The sequence below is a fragment of the Pagrus pagrus genome, assembly GCF_965226575.1.
Source record: "Pagrus pagrus genome assembly, chromosome: 13".
NCBI lineage: Eukaryota > Metazoa > Chordata > Actinopteri > Spariformes > Sparidae > Pagrus > Pagrus pagrus.
The window spans coordinates 19,338,086-19,351,357 of NC_140197.1; the positions used below are offsets into that span (position 1 = coordinate 19,338,086).

A 13,272-nucleotide genomic window follows, 5' to 3' on the forward strand; every position below is an offset into this window, starting at 1 on the left:
GACATTTTTCATTATTTTATAGAACAATCAATTAATTGAGATAATAATCAACAGATTAAGCCCTAGAAAGATGTCTGAAGGACCTGCAGACACCGCCTATTAGAAATATGGAAAATCCCGAAGTATGAGTGTAGTTGTCTCACCTTGACCCGCGGCACTCTGAAGGCCACTGGCTCTATGGTGGTCTTGGTGAGCATGAGTCCAATAGCAATCTCCACATCGCGCACGTTGCACTCCTTCTTGGGCAGAAAGGCCAAGCCCTGCAGACAGGAACCAATCAGGAAGATGGCAGAGGTTTAAAAGAGGGCACTGTAACCACTTATCACTTTGGCTGTCCATGTGCACAGATGGATGGCGACTGATAGTGAAAGGGAGTTCAGCTCAGTACCTTGTGCGGCTCAGGAGAGTTAAAACTGCTGCACTGCATAAAGTGCGGAGCCTCAGGCATCACCTCATAAATGTGCACTCTGGTGTCACCCTGGAAAAGCAAATGAAACACACAGTTTGCTTCTAAGTCTGATTTTCCTCTCAGTTTTGGTTCAAATGTAACTTTTTTTGTGTTATTATTTGCTTACTTTCCCAGTGAGGATGACCACACTGGTGTCGGGGTCGTAAAAAGGGATGAGGGTGGAGGGGGACACGTCAACCATGGCGCTGGCTATGGAACCAGTGGACAGGGAGTCAGCGGAGTACAGGTAGAGTCCTCTCTCACTGCGACTGAAGGAGGACGACAAGAAGAAAGTGAGCTTTTCTTTTGACTGAATACTTTGAATTACGATGCCTTTAAATTCAGAAGCAGAAAAACGGTTTAAATAACCTTCTGTATAATGATATCACTCTTAAGAAATATATATATGGATATTTTTGCCTGCTTTATCTGTTCCATGTGTCATACCTGTCAAACCCTGACACCAGCAGGTACTTGCCCTCACACACCCACACCACACGAGCTCCTCTGTGGCCCTCAGGACCTGGGCCCTCCTGAGAGAAAGACAACAGCAAGTGTAAAGTTTTAATTAGTGACTGAAAACGATTAAATTTCATTCATTGATGTAATTCATCGCTTAATTTACAAACCTGCACTGGGTCAGTAGACTTGCGGGGGTCATAGATGCGAACTTTCCCGTCTTTGCACACTGTGGCCAGGAGCTTTCCATCTGGGCTCCAGGCCATCCCAAAGATCTGAATATAACGCAAAAAAGGACGGAAGGAGAAAAAGGACAAAGTAGAAGAACGCTAAGCAAACCAATATATATATATATATAAATGTCCAAACAGTCTACATGTGGCATTTGACCTTTTTTAGCCGTGTTTTCCAAGATTTAATGATAATTCGGATCTTGGTCACCCACCTGGTCCTGGTGTCCACTGAGGATTTTGACCTCATCTCCAGTGTCCACGTTCCACAGCCTGACTGTGAGGTCGTAGGATGAAGACACCAACAGTCCGCTGGCCAGAGGGTGGTACTTGATGGAGTAAATCTTCTCAGTGTGGCCTACAAGGGGTCGCAGCAGGCGTCAGTCAACTTGACTTTATTGTAACTAACGTTATCGTCCTTTCATTATAAACATAATCTTTTCCGAGATGTCTTGCAAGAGGGACCGGTCCTACCTTGCAAGATGACTTCAGGCTCGGTCAGCATCTCTGTCAGCCCTCCTTCTGGTATCTGCCACACCCGGATCTTTGCATCATCACCAGCTAGTCAGGAGAGAGACGGATACACACATCAAATCACACGTTATTAGGACAGACAGTGAGCAGTTAGAAGAGCATCCAGCTGCAAATGTTCACATTTAAACAGCACATGTATTCACTCACCAACTGCAAGCTGGTGTGTGTCAAAGGGGTCCCAGGAGAAGTCGACCACATTTACAGAGTTCTGGATGGTGGGTATGGATGTGTCTGGTAGCCTGCCAGGCTGAGAGCGCTGAGGAGAGAAGAAGAATCGCACAGTAGTTTCATTTCAAAAGTGGGAAAAAAATTGACAACCACAGCTTTTCAACATGACATAAACAATTTTTTGTTACATTTCCAGCTGCTGTCGTACCTCAAGGATGGCGATCTGGCCCCCGGAGATGGCGAGGGGCACCGCCACGCGCTGGCTGTTGGCACAGAAGCCGTCAGACTCGCCTGGTGTAGTGAGGTTGAGGCCTCGCAGGTTGGTGATGTGCGTGTCCCGGTGCATCACTGCACCCTGGATGTGACGGAACTTGGAGGTCGGCCCTGAGTCACAGATAATTCAACAAAGAATGATTATTATAAAATGACAGGCACCATGATGAATAATGAGAGGCTTTGTGTGTCTGTGTGTTCATACCCAGCAGGCTTTGGATGGCCTTGGCGCTCTGGCTGGGACTGGGGCTGGGGAGGAAGCCCGAGGAGAGGCCTGAGGTGGAGGAGGGAGAGCGGGACGGGGCAGCGCTGCTGCTGGGAGTGCTCAGAGGACTACTGGAGGTGGAGCAGCCACGTGCCGGATCCTGTAGGACAGTAGGGTAGCTGTTAGCTTGTCAAAATAAAAATAAAAACATTTACTTGTAGAATTATTCCCAATGGGAGGTCAGTGTGCATCTCTCACCTCCTTGCTCCCTCTGCTGGCCAGCTCCTTCTTTGCAGGCATCTCTTTTGCTGGTGCAGCCTTCGGTTTGGGCTGCTTGTCTGGGTTAAGGCTGACTTTCTCCACCTGAGTTCAACACAGCTAAATGTTTGAGGCATCCGCACAGTATGACGACCAGATAAACTTGTTGAGTGGAGATTTTTTTACCTGCTTGTTCCCTCCCTGCCACCACTCGTCAGCAGACATGGCTGGAGTTGTGCCCACTGTATCTGGGTAAAGGTCGTCATGAAACTCCTGGCCTGATTGCTGGAAGACAACGCAGCACACGCAGATATGCATACATGAAAACACCACCCAAACAAGAACATTATGTCAGTATTAAACAAAAACACACCTTGCGAGGGACTTGATAGCTGATTGGCACGATGCAGCTGTCTGTCAGCTGAAGAACGCGCATCACTTCGCAGGACATGACATCCAACGCCAGCTTGGGCACCATGGCAACTCCTCGTGTCGAGATGTCCGTCAGACAGTGGCTCACTAAAGATTTAGAGAGAGAAAAGAAGAGAGGGAGATCAGATCGTAGAACGGGGTCGCTGTCAAAGTCTGACCATACAGATAACAGACGAGCAAGCCTTACCCTGCGAGAGGAGAGGCTCAGAGGACGACACCTCAAAGCAATCAACCACCGTGTCTCCCTGTGCAGAAGAAGATCAGTAAACAAACATTTCAGGAATTGATATTTAATATTCAACCCATTCCTTAAAAGTTTCCACCTGGGAGAATGCATAAAAAAGGGTCATTCATCGATATCTTACCATGCCGGCCAGTATGAGCAGCCCGGTGTCATCATCAAACAAAGGGATCAGTGTCCTGAAAGCAAACAGACAGGAGAGGAAAAGCAACATAAGAGACACATTCAAATGTTGCTCAGGAATGTAGTACATTGTCTATTACATAATCACTGTAGATGAGTCAAAGTAGGTTGAGGTGTTACAAAGGCGCCACTAGGTGGAGCAGTAAGCTCAACTTTAGGGCAAAACTTATCTGCAGGCTAAGGAAACAGTCGGTTGAACATGAGAAGTTAAACAAACACAAAGTCAGTCACATTCACTGGTTTGCATTCCTTGGAGCTTTTAAAACGGACAATAAGACACTAAGAAGATTATTATCAGAGAAGGAAATGGCACAAACCCAATGAGAAATATGTTTCCAAGTGCTTATGTTGTCAAAAGACAAAGAAAAACAGACCTGAGGCGAGAACCACAACTGATTATTAAATTAATTCTTGTTTAATCTGCTCGGAATGTTTTCAATGAATGAATGCAATTATAAACTTTATTTGTTTGCAAATAAATGCAGCTCAAAGTGCTTCACAACAAAAGGTATTAGGAGGAAAATAAAAACTAACTTCATAATTAATCTTATATTAAGATTATAATCTATAAAATGAGAGTAAAACTGGCTTGATGATAAAAGAAAATTGAATGACTGAATGTAAAACTGGCTTGATGATAAAAGAAAATTGAATGACTGAATGTAAAACTGGCTTGATGATAAAAGAAAACTGAATGACTGAATGAAAATAATAATAAAAATTAAGTTAAAAATAGAATGCATAAATCACAGCATATTTTGCTTTAGAAATACCTTTAATTATTAATTCATCAGCAAAATAGTTGCTCCAACCTGCGCAGCCCTAAACAAGCCCACAGTCACCTGCCTCCTCTTACGATCTGAGGTAAGAAGATTGAGGGATGAGGAAACTGAAGGCGCTTTTCCCTCAATGGGGGAAAGTACAACCGCCTGTAGTAAACAAACCAAACAGGAAATCACAGCTTAGGCACGAGGCGCACTTGCACAAACACGGACGACTGACAAATCTCCCCGATTCTCTGCCTCTTTTCTTTCTCTCCTTCATACCGCAGATTCTCTCTTCATCAACGAGAGCAGCAGGCAGCCTGCCGCGCTGTTTTCCAGACAGGAAGAGAGGACAGAGGGTGATGGCTGATCTAACCACTTCACATCACAGGCCACAGTTTTAAGTGGAGAGGCCAGCCCCACTGATTGGCTTATGATGAAGACCTTGTGTAATGGTACTGTTCGAGAGGAACGCCACTCGGCTGCCTCCACATCAACTGACACGCTGGTGATGTAATGCTCCAACTATGACAATATAATGACAGACTTAGTTTGGGTATCTTAAGCAACGGCGCATAGTGACACGCAACGGTCTGTGCTGTGTGCATGTGCAAGAGTGACAGAGGACGAGAGTGCGACTGCATGTCAGCAGTGTGTTCGTAACAAAGAGAGGGTTTTCACAAGTTCAGGATCTCTCAGTCAATAAAAACTGGATGCTACAACTCTGTGGTCCTAATATCTCACATCCTTTTGTTGCGAATGTTTTCCAAACTACAGTGACAAGAATCTCTGCATTATTTTCATTTGGTCTTTTGTTTCAGTGTTGGATGTTATTTAGCTGCTGGCAGTTTTGCAGTAATAGCAGTCGGAGAAACAACTGACTGTGAAGGCGTAAAAGATTTTGGTAAACTAGCCTGCCAAGAGGAAATTGTCCTGAAAAATGAAATAATACTTCATAAATGTGGGTAAAAGGTTTCTTTGATTGTTTTCTTTACTGATCCCACCGAGGGAAACTGAAGTACAAGAACAGATAAAATAGGCATTAGGGATGAACAATATTGGATTTTTGACAGCTCATTTTGGCTGATACCGATACAGGCAAAGAAATGTTTTAACATGATTGCAGAGAACATCAAGCAATTCTGGCATGGAAATAAAAGTCCTGTTGATAATATTTGTATGTAGCCTCTGAGGTGTCTTTATCATTGGAGTACATGCTGAGGGACACAATCCTCTAAAAAGTATCTGCTAATGTTTTGCTCCAACCAAGGTATTAGGTGTAATATCTGTCGAAGCTTGACCTACACATCCTTCCCTCGCTCCCTCTATCCCAGGCCTGTGAAGCCAGCGAGGGGCGGCCACACTTCGTTAGGCCCGACTGTGCGTTCCCATGTCGGAGTCAGTCCACAGGGAGTCCCTAAACACCTCCATTCCCACACCCCTCTGGCTGCCCGTCCTCCTCTCCCTCGCTCACTCTTTCCTTTCCTATTCAACACCACCACCACCTTGCTCTCCACGATCTCTTTGTGCCTCCAATCTGAACTATTTCTCCAAATTGCCTCCAGTTTCTCTGAGGCCTTATCTCTGGTTTCTCAGTAAAACAGCCACAGAACAGGAGCGGACCTTTATCACTGATAATGGCCTCTGTTTACTATCGCCTTCATGCTCCACCTCACCGCCAGCCCCATTTTCCCACACATACGCGCATGTGTACGCATATAGATGGACAAGCACGCACACGTACATGTGCCAGTGGCACAGTGTAATGATGTATGTGCACATGCATTTACGAGAATGTGCAGTCGGAGTCGTGCAGGGTTAATTGTGGGAGCGAGCGGGCTTGTTGTGCAGAGCTACATCACATGGGCTGATTATGAATGAAAAGAAAAACTATTACAGGCCTCATTCATACTCTTAGGGAGAAGTGTGTGTGTAGCACTGAATCCAGTCCACACACTAATCCAGACATAAACCCTGCTGAGGGTTTGGTGCGTGACAGGAACAGGTCTAACCACACACACCAACAAATGATTATTAGTCATCAATATACACTATATATAGAGTATAAATGGTGGCATCAGAGGAAGAAAGAGAGGAGAATAAAGATGGAAAGACATCCATATAACAATAACAGGACTCCTCCTCTGAGGGTATGTCTGCACCCTCTAATGTCTCAACACCTTTCCAGCTCTTCAACGAGACGCAGGACGCTCCAACTCCCCCCTGGCTTCAGTCTGTCGCTGGCACTCTGCTCCTATCAGAGTTTACACAAAACAGAGAGTGGAGAGAGCCCGCCTCGTCTGCCATCGCTCTCTCACACGGACCCGAACCCACATCATAAAAATGACCTTCTGCCCGTGACAGCAGCCTTCAGCACCAGCAGATATGATGGGTGTATTACTCTAATGTGCATCTGTGGTCTGAGTCAGCCCAGGTACATTATGATTATTAAAACGTGTTGTCGTTTGATAATGGAAGAGATAGTGTGGAATAACTGACTAATGGAGGGCCAAGACAAATGGATGTGCGGATGACAGACGAAAGCAGAAATGGTGTGTTTCTATGTGTGTGTTTGACGTGCGGTGTGCATGTGACGGGGCCGTAACCAGGTGGGGTTGTAGGAGTAATCACTGTAATCAAATTGAGGATACAGTCATACACACAAAGTATTTCCAAGACATTTGGGTGCAGAGGTAAATACCTGCAAGCATGACAAAATATGTAAAAGTAAGCAGCAAAATGCACACACCGACACACACTGTGAGCACATACAGGCACGTCAAGATGCTCCGATAACATCAGACACACACAGTAGTGTATTATATACACTATATAGGTGGAGCTAATGAAAGCAGCCTGCAGAGGTATAAGGTTATGAGCTTGAGCTATGGCAGCAAGGACCAGATCAGTATCAGTCAAAGGGACCTTTCTCTGTCGTATGAGATCATGGTCTCTGGCGAGGCCGGCCTTACTGCTAAGAACACACAGCGGACAGCACAATAAGCTCCAGTCGACAGGTAGGAGCTGGCCAGAAGGCAGAGAAGAAAGAGCGAGGAGGCATTTAGGGAATATGAAACCAATACAAAGCAGCTGGTTGTCCACTTCTCCAATTTAAGGTTTTTTTTAGGCTCGCGCAGGATCGCTCTAGTGCTCTTCGAAGATGGGCACTCGCTAGAAGGCTTTCAAAATCCCAACCAGCTCTATGTAAAGATGTATAAAAATGATTTTTACAGTCTCTAATCATGTGTTTTCTGCAGTGGTTTAATATAGTTATTTCTGTCTGCTCTGTATATATACACGACAGCTATTACATGTTTTTTTTTATGGTTGTTCCTGGAGTATCTCCATTTCCCCCCTCATTAAGGTATTTCTTCATTTAAATCAATCTAATTACAGAGGATGCCGTATGCGCTACACATCGAAAATCCTTCTGAGGAATATTTGTCCTTTTATACCACATCAAACTTCTGGATAATGTTCAGATTTAAACAGTTTCCAGTAGGAAAAAAAAAAAATCACAAATCACAACCATTCAGACACGTCTCAACCTCTAACTGAAGGTGAATAATATAAATCTCAGCAGTGGAGACACGCCACAGTATTGGAAACAAGACTTCATGGTCATATTGAGGTCATAATCAGACTTTGAATAAAGCTGCGGTCAAACCATGTAATTAACTCTTCATTCTATTTTCACTTCATCCTTTTCCTCTCCATCAGCCGCTCCTCCCGTCTCTTTTTATCAGCCCTGTGGTTATATCAGTCACTGGGTGGGACTGAGTGAGTGGTGAGGCGGTATCTCAGAGGGTGAAGGGTCTGCTGAACTGTGAACTCGTACAGTTCACTTTATCAGCCCTCCTGCCTCCAGACGCTGCAGGCCTGCAGCTTCTCCAGCTGTCCAGGCCATCCTCTGCTGTCCCACTGGCCAGTGGTGACTCAGTGTTTGAGACTGAAACTAGAGCTGACTCGGCCATAAAATAATGTTTGGATTATCACACAAGGCCAGGAGGACACTGGGGGTGGTCACAGGGAAAAAACAGTGGATGTGTTGGGAGCATCAAGTCAACTGCAAGAGTGCACATTGGTTACCCGAGTCACCCCCATGAAACATCACATCAGGACACTTTTCACACATTCACTTGGATTTTAAAATACAACCAAAGGCTATGGTGTTTTTCTAGATTTTTTTTTAATGTTATGTCTTAGAGTAAGACTATTTTGAGCCCAAGCTAGGCACTATATTAATATTATATCTCTATCGTGATATGAAACTAGATTCCGATATTGTTATATTATGTCAAAGGCTGCATCACAATAATGTCATTTTCTGAACCTACCAGACTGTTCTACTTCCCCTTTACCCATTTAGTCATTATACTCGCAATATTAATGGTTATTTATCAAAAATGTCATTGTGTTAATATTTTGTGAAAGTCCTATCATTTATGAAGTGCTTTTGATAGTATTAAAAACATCAAGGTACATATTGTGTAACATGTTACAGCCTTAAAATATTTATAAATCCATAGTTTTGCCAGGAATATAAATAAATCTTGAAATAAATAAGGAAAAGTCAGCAAATCATACCAAATTCTTAGGATTCATCATCTGGGAACCATGAATATGGTACCATATCCAAACCAATCCATCTGGAAGATACTGAAATATTCCACAGTATAAGAGAAAACTTTAACCAGCCTGTGGTGCCAGAGTAAAGATGAAGAGATCACAATAGGCCCGATGATCCACTCTCTGGGGACCATGAATGTCGGTCCAAACATTCAGCAACAATGACTTCAATAGAGCCACACCGCCACCATGGGTCTAAAGGGAATTGCTGCTTTTCTCTCAATAAAATGTAACTGTAAATCAATTTTAAAACAATCTGCTCATGTTTCGCAAAAACTTTAGGCCTTTCTTTATCTCCCTCACACATGCACACAATCACTGCCAGATTAATAATGTGGCAGATAAAATCAATCATTGAAAATATGTGGTATGTTGAACAGTTGGCTGTAACTAAACATCTGTATCTCCCATTTAAAAGCATGACCATATGAGCACATGCTTTTTCATTTTTTTGGGGTTATTTCCATAATCACTGTCTGATGACAGCTCATATGACCCACAGATTATCGATTTATTCTTTTGATAACCTGCCCTCGTCCTGTCTTCATCGACAGAACACACTCTCTCTGTTCCAGTGTTATTCCTCTTGTGTGAGGGACTTAGACACAGCTAATGGTTTTATGCACACTTACACTGCAGGTTCATGGGTGTTCACATTACCCCGACAATGGAAGGACTGGTGCGGAATAATCCACTGGTGATTAAACGGGATTCACAACGGAACAACACCGGACCTGTAAAACCATCTCCAGGATGGTAAATCCTAGGTTGGTTTCTAGTGTTGTGCAAATATGTGAAATAAAAGAAGATAAATCCTTTCCACAGGAGACATGTGAGGGAATTTTTCAGAGGATTTTGGATGAAGTTGTCTAAACAGCAAAGAAATGGTCCGGCGATGAACTCCTTTCAGACATTGAAGCATAAAAAACCAGCAAAAATTACTGGGAGCGAGCAAATAAACAATAAATCAAAGCTGATGAACTTTGTCACCTTTGTAAACTCTCAACATCTGAGCCAATCAAACCTCTGTGCTCGTGCTGTCTAATATTTCCATTAGCAGCATCAGAGCTCCGAAGCCTGCACCACAGAAGCTCAACCACAGGGTCACAGAGAGGGTAACTTCAAACCAAGGCTTCTTCTCTCAATGGTTGAATGCTGCATCACAAATTCATTTGACTGTCCTCACTTAAGACTGTCCAAGTTCATTTTATTCACATGAAAGCCGGACCAAAGTGTCAGAACTGGTTTGACGGCACCTTGTATGAATATGTCTCTCTGTCTCTTGTTTATTTCTGGACAAAAAGTGGCGAAAAGAATGAAATCTTGGTTGTTATTGGCCCCAGTTTGTCTCCCTCATGTTTTATTGTTATATTTGAGTGAAGAGCTAAGAGTCAGTTAAAGTCAAAGACACATTTCTGAGGAACCAAGAAGAAAGTTTATAACATTCAACAGGGAACAGTAGAAAGCATCATAGAAGCCAGTGACAGTGGTGCAGTGACTGCTTTTTAAATCTTTCACTATAGTTGCTGTCAAACTTAGCATGAACTGAATGATGTTCGAGCGCTGCTTGAACGGAAATGGATGGAAAAGTAATAATACACGGCGTCCTGGACTTCAATGCAGAGCATGACACCAAAAAGGGGAGGAAATTTCACTTAGGTGTTGTGTTTCCATCACTGCCGATCTGAGCTGGAGCCCATGCATACCAGTGACGACTGTGAGTCATTTAACCTGGGAATGAATGCAGATTGTCCCCATTCCTCTGAAGACAAAAGCCAGATGTAATTGGGTGTTAGCAGCTTCTTTGTCCAGTTTGAAAGGAGTTATAAAAACAATATTTTCTTGGCTTACGTCATTTCTGGATGCCAGCTTGGTCATTGGACAAAGAACTGCTGTTTGAAATATTAAATTCTTCTTAACTGTAAATCAGACTCATCCAGATGGTTAGGAGAGTCTTTGAGGATTACCTTGGAGACAGCAGTAAGTGTTATTAAACTTTTTTTTTCAGATAAACTGATCCCTAGCTCTGTGCCTCAAAGGAAATGATAATACATAAGAAGCACTAAGTCCAGATACTGTAGGTTATTATATGGTCTTAAAGGCTAAAGCCCAGCTCTGCTTGGGGTGGTCCTGAATGTAGCTTCTAAGTCATGATGAGTTCACGGATCCTCTGCAGGTGTTTAAGTCAAGCTGCACAGTCACCCTGCTGAGCAGGGAAATGTACTTAAGTGCAACACACTTTCTCCTCTGTGTTTGAGTCTGTGTGTTTTGTTGCCAGTGTGTGTGTATTTAATAAATGTGCTGCCTGCCTAGCTACCTTCAGTGGCTAGTTCATTAGAAGGGAATTAGGGTTGACGCGCTGCGTTCCTGAGAGGGGAAGAAAAGCCAGGATTGTTGGTGAAGAGGCCAGCTGTGGCCACGTCTGAGCCCCAGTGACGAGGCTCTCAGATAGGCTGCCAAGCTCGCTGCTCTCCCCTCTCTCTTCGCTTCACCGGGCCCCGTCCGCTGGCCCCTGACAACCAGCACACACACACACATAAGTAGTGGCACACATGCATGTGCATACACGTATGCTCAGGATTTAATTAAACTCACAGAGTCCCGTGTCAACAGGTCTGCAGTGACCCCTGTGACACCTCCAACACACTCCCAATTCCACATACGACCACATGCAAAGTTGCCAGATGGAACAAATGCAGCAGCTTCAGCAGTAATTCCCCTCCTGTCCTCAAGAAACAGAATAACGCTTCATTACCACTCAAGCTTGTCATCAATACAGCTCCATCTTCACACCGCCACAAGCAGCCACAATCAGCGTCGTACAATTCTCCCATAATCCCTCTCAGCGGGGGAATCGAGCCCGCAACAACTCAGCCTCGGGGCGTCAGCAAAATATCAATTCATGTAGAAAAACAACCTCACAATATAAAAGACAGTTGAAGACATCTGAAGACAACTTAACACACAATGCTGTCTGACCGCATGATGGACAATCGCGTCTGTTTTGCATAATGTTGACATGAAAAATGAAAACCCAAATCTTTATTTTTACAAGATGAGACACAGAGAGAGAAAAAAAGACAGGGCTTCAACTGCTTGAACAGATTATTACAGACACTATTAATCACACACAGATCTACTTATTATCCCTCATACATGAGAGACATCAGAAGCTTGTATTCAAAATGACACATACTCAAACTCAGGAGGGCCTGTAATAGCGTGGTGAACTGGTCCAGACTGTCTTAGCTATAAAGCAGGCATGTCACCAGTCATAAAGGCCCTCAACGTCCAGTGCTGTGCCGGGTGGGGTGGGGGAAGGTGTTGCTGTAGGACGTGGGTGGTATACAGATTGAAAGGGAGGCAAAGGTGTGAAAGTACTACTAGGGATCATAAATCTTTTAAATGCACATGATGAAGGGAACGTAAATAAGCAAAAATGCATACTTCTAACATGGCATGTGTTTAAGTTTGCGTTTGCATCTGTAATGTACGACTGTTCTTGCTTGTTGACGACTGCGGAGCCCCGGAAGAGTTGCGTTCCGCGTTAACCCTGGGGTTCAGCATCAAGGGCCCAGGTTGGATGACCATTAAATGACCTGTCGGCGGGGGCCTGGGAACTAAACGGCAGCTACGACGGCCTCAGACGAAGGGAGAGAGAGGAAGCGTTGACGCAGAGGACAGAATGAGGAGAGGTGAGGGTCACGACCTGCGCCGACCCTCTCTGCTGTTAGGCCACCGGAGGAAAGTCCGGTTCTCGTCACGGTTGCTTTTTAAACGCTAAACACAGACAGAGGTACACATGTTTCAGAGGAAGTGAGAACGGAGCGACCCGTTTTGCACTCTCAACTAGCGGTTGATGGATTATCCTCAAGTGTTAGTGCTTTACAGATGCACTTTGTTCAGCAAAAATCTTTGCCAATGAGGCAGGGATAAATTGTGCAAAAATTACAGCGAAACAATCCCTGAGAGTCTGGAGGCTTTTCTAGTTTGACAGCACACAAATTGTTGGAAGAAATATGTTTTTGGCAACACTGAGTCGCCAAGAAATCCTTCTCTTCGCGCGAGTGAAAAACCTTGCTTAGGAGAGATTCACTTCTTACTTTTCCATTCGGTTATTCCCTTTCTTTAATAAACATCTGTCGCTTTAGGTTAAGTGTTTCATTAGCAGTCCCACTGAAGTCTCTTTCACATTCAAGCCCAGTCTAATGGCAGGAAAAGAAAGAAAAACGTATATTTTTTAAACAAAATAACATGAAACCAGGGTGGGAAATACCGATAATAAATCTGAACATGAGATTAAATAATGATGAATGAATAAAACCAGAAGAAAACAAATGAAAAAGACTATTAAATGATATGATATATATCAGCAGACGTAGCAGTTAATGGAAATTTGAATCACACATTTTCTGTGTCAGAATTTTAAATTCAGTGAATAAACCACT

General features: G+C 43.8%; 1 protein-coding gene across 2 annotated transcripts in view; it reads right to left on the reverse strand.

Moving 5' to 3' along the window:
• The window catches only part of LOC311268208 (mitochondrial import inner membrane translocase subunit tim16-like), a 113,253-nt gene that overhangs the window by 6,802 nt on the left and 93,179 nt on the right, over positions 1–13,272 (reverse strand). For both annotated transcript variants that reach the window (XM_084371684.1, XM_084371682.1), the window contains exons 10-24: positions 3,373–3,427; positions 3,195–3,252; positions 2,949–3,094; positions 2,762–2,860; positions 2,576–2,680; positions 2,318–2,477; positions 2,048–2,223; positions 1,819–1,927; positions 1,612–1,698; positions 1,353–1,495; positions 1,078–1,182; positions 896–981; positions 576–717; positions 389–478; positions 144–260 (exon numbers count right to left, since the gene is read on the reverse strand). In XM_084371684.1, the coding sequence (XP_084227810.1) occupies positions 144–260; positions 389–478; positions 576–717; positions 896–981; positions 1,078–1,182; positions 1,353–1,495; positions 1,612–1,698; positions 1,819–1,927; positions 2,048–2,223; positions 2,318–2,477; positions 2,576–2,680; positions 2,762–2,860; positions 2,949–3,094; positions 3,195–3,252; positions 3,373–3,427 (1,678 nt within the window). The remainder of the gene's footprint in view (positions 1–143; positions 261–388; positions 479–575; positions 718–895; positions 982–1,077; positions 1,183–1,352; positions 1,496–1,611; positions 1,699–1,818; positions 1,928–2,047; positions 2,224–2,317; positions 2,478–2,575; positions 2,681–2,761; positions 2,861–2,948; positions 3,095–3,194; positions 3,253–3,372; positions 3,428–13,272) is intronic.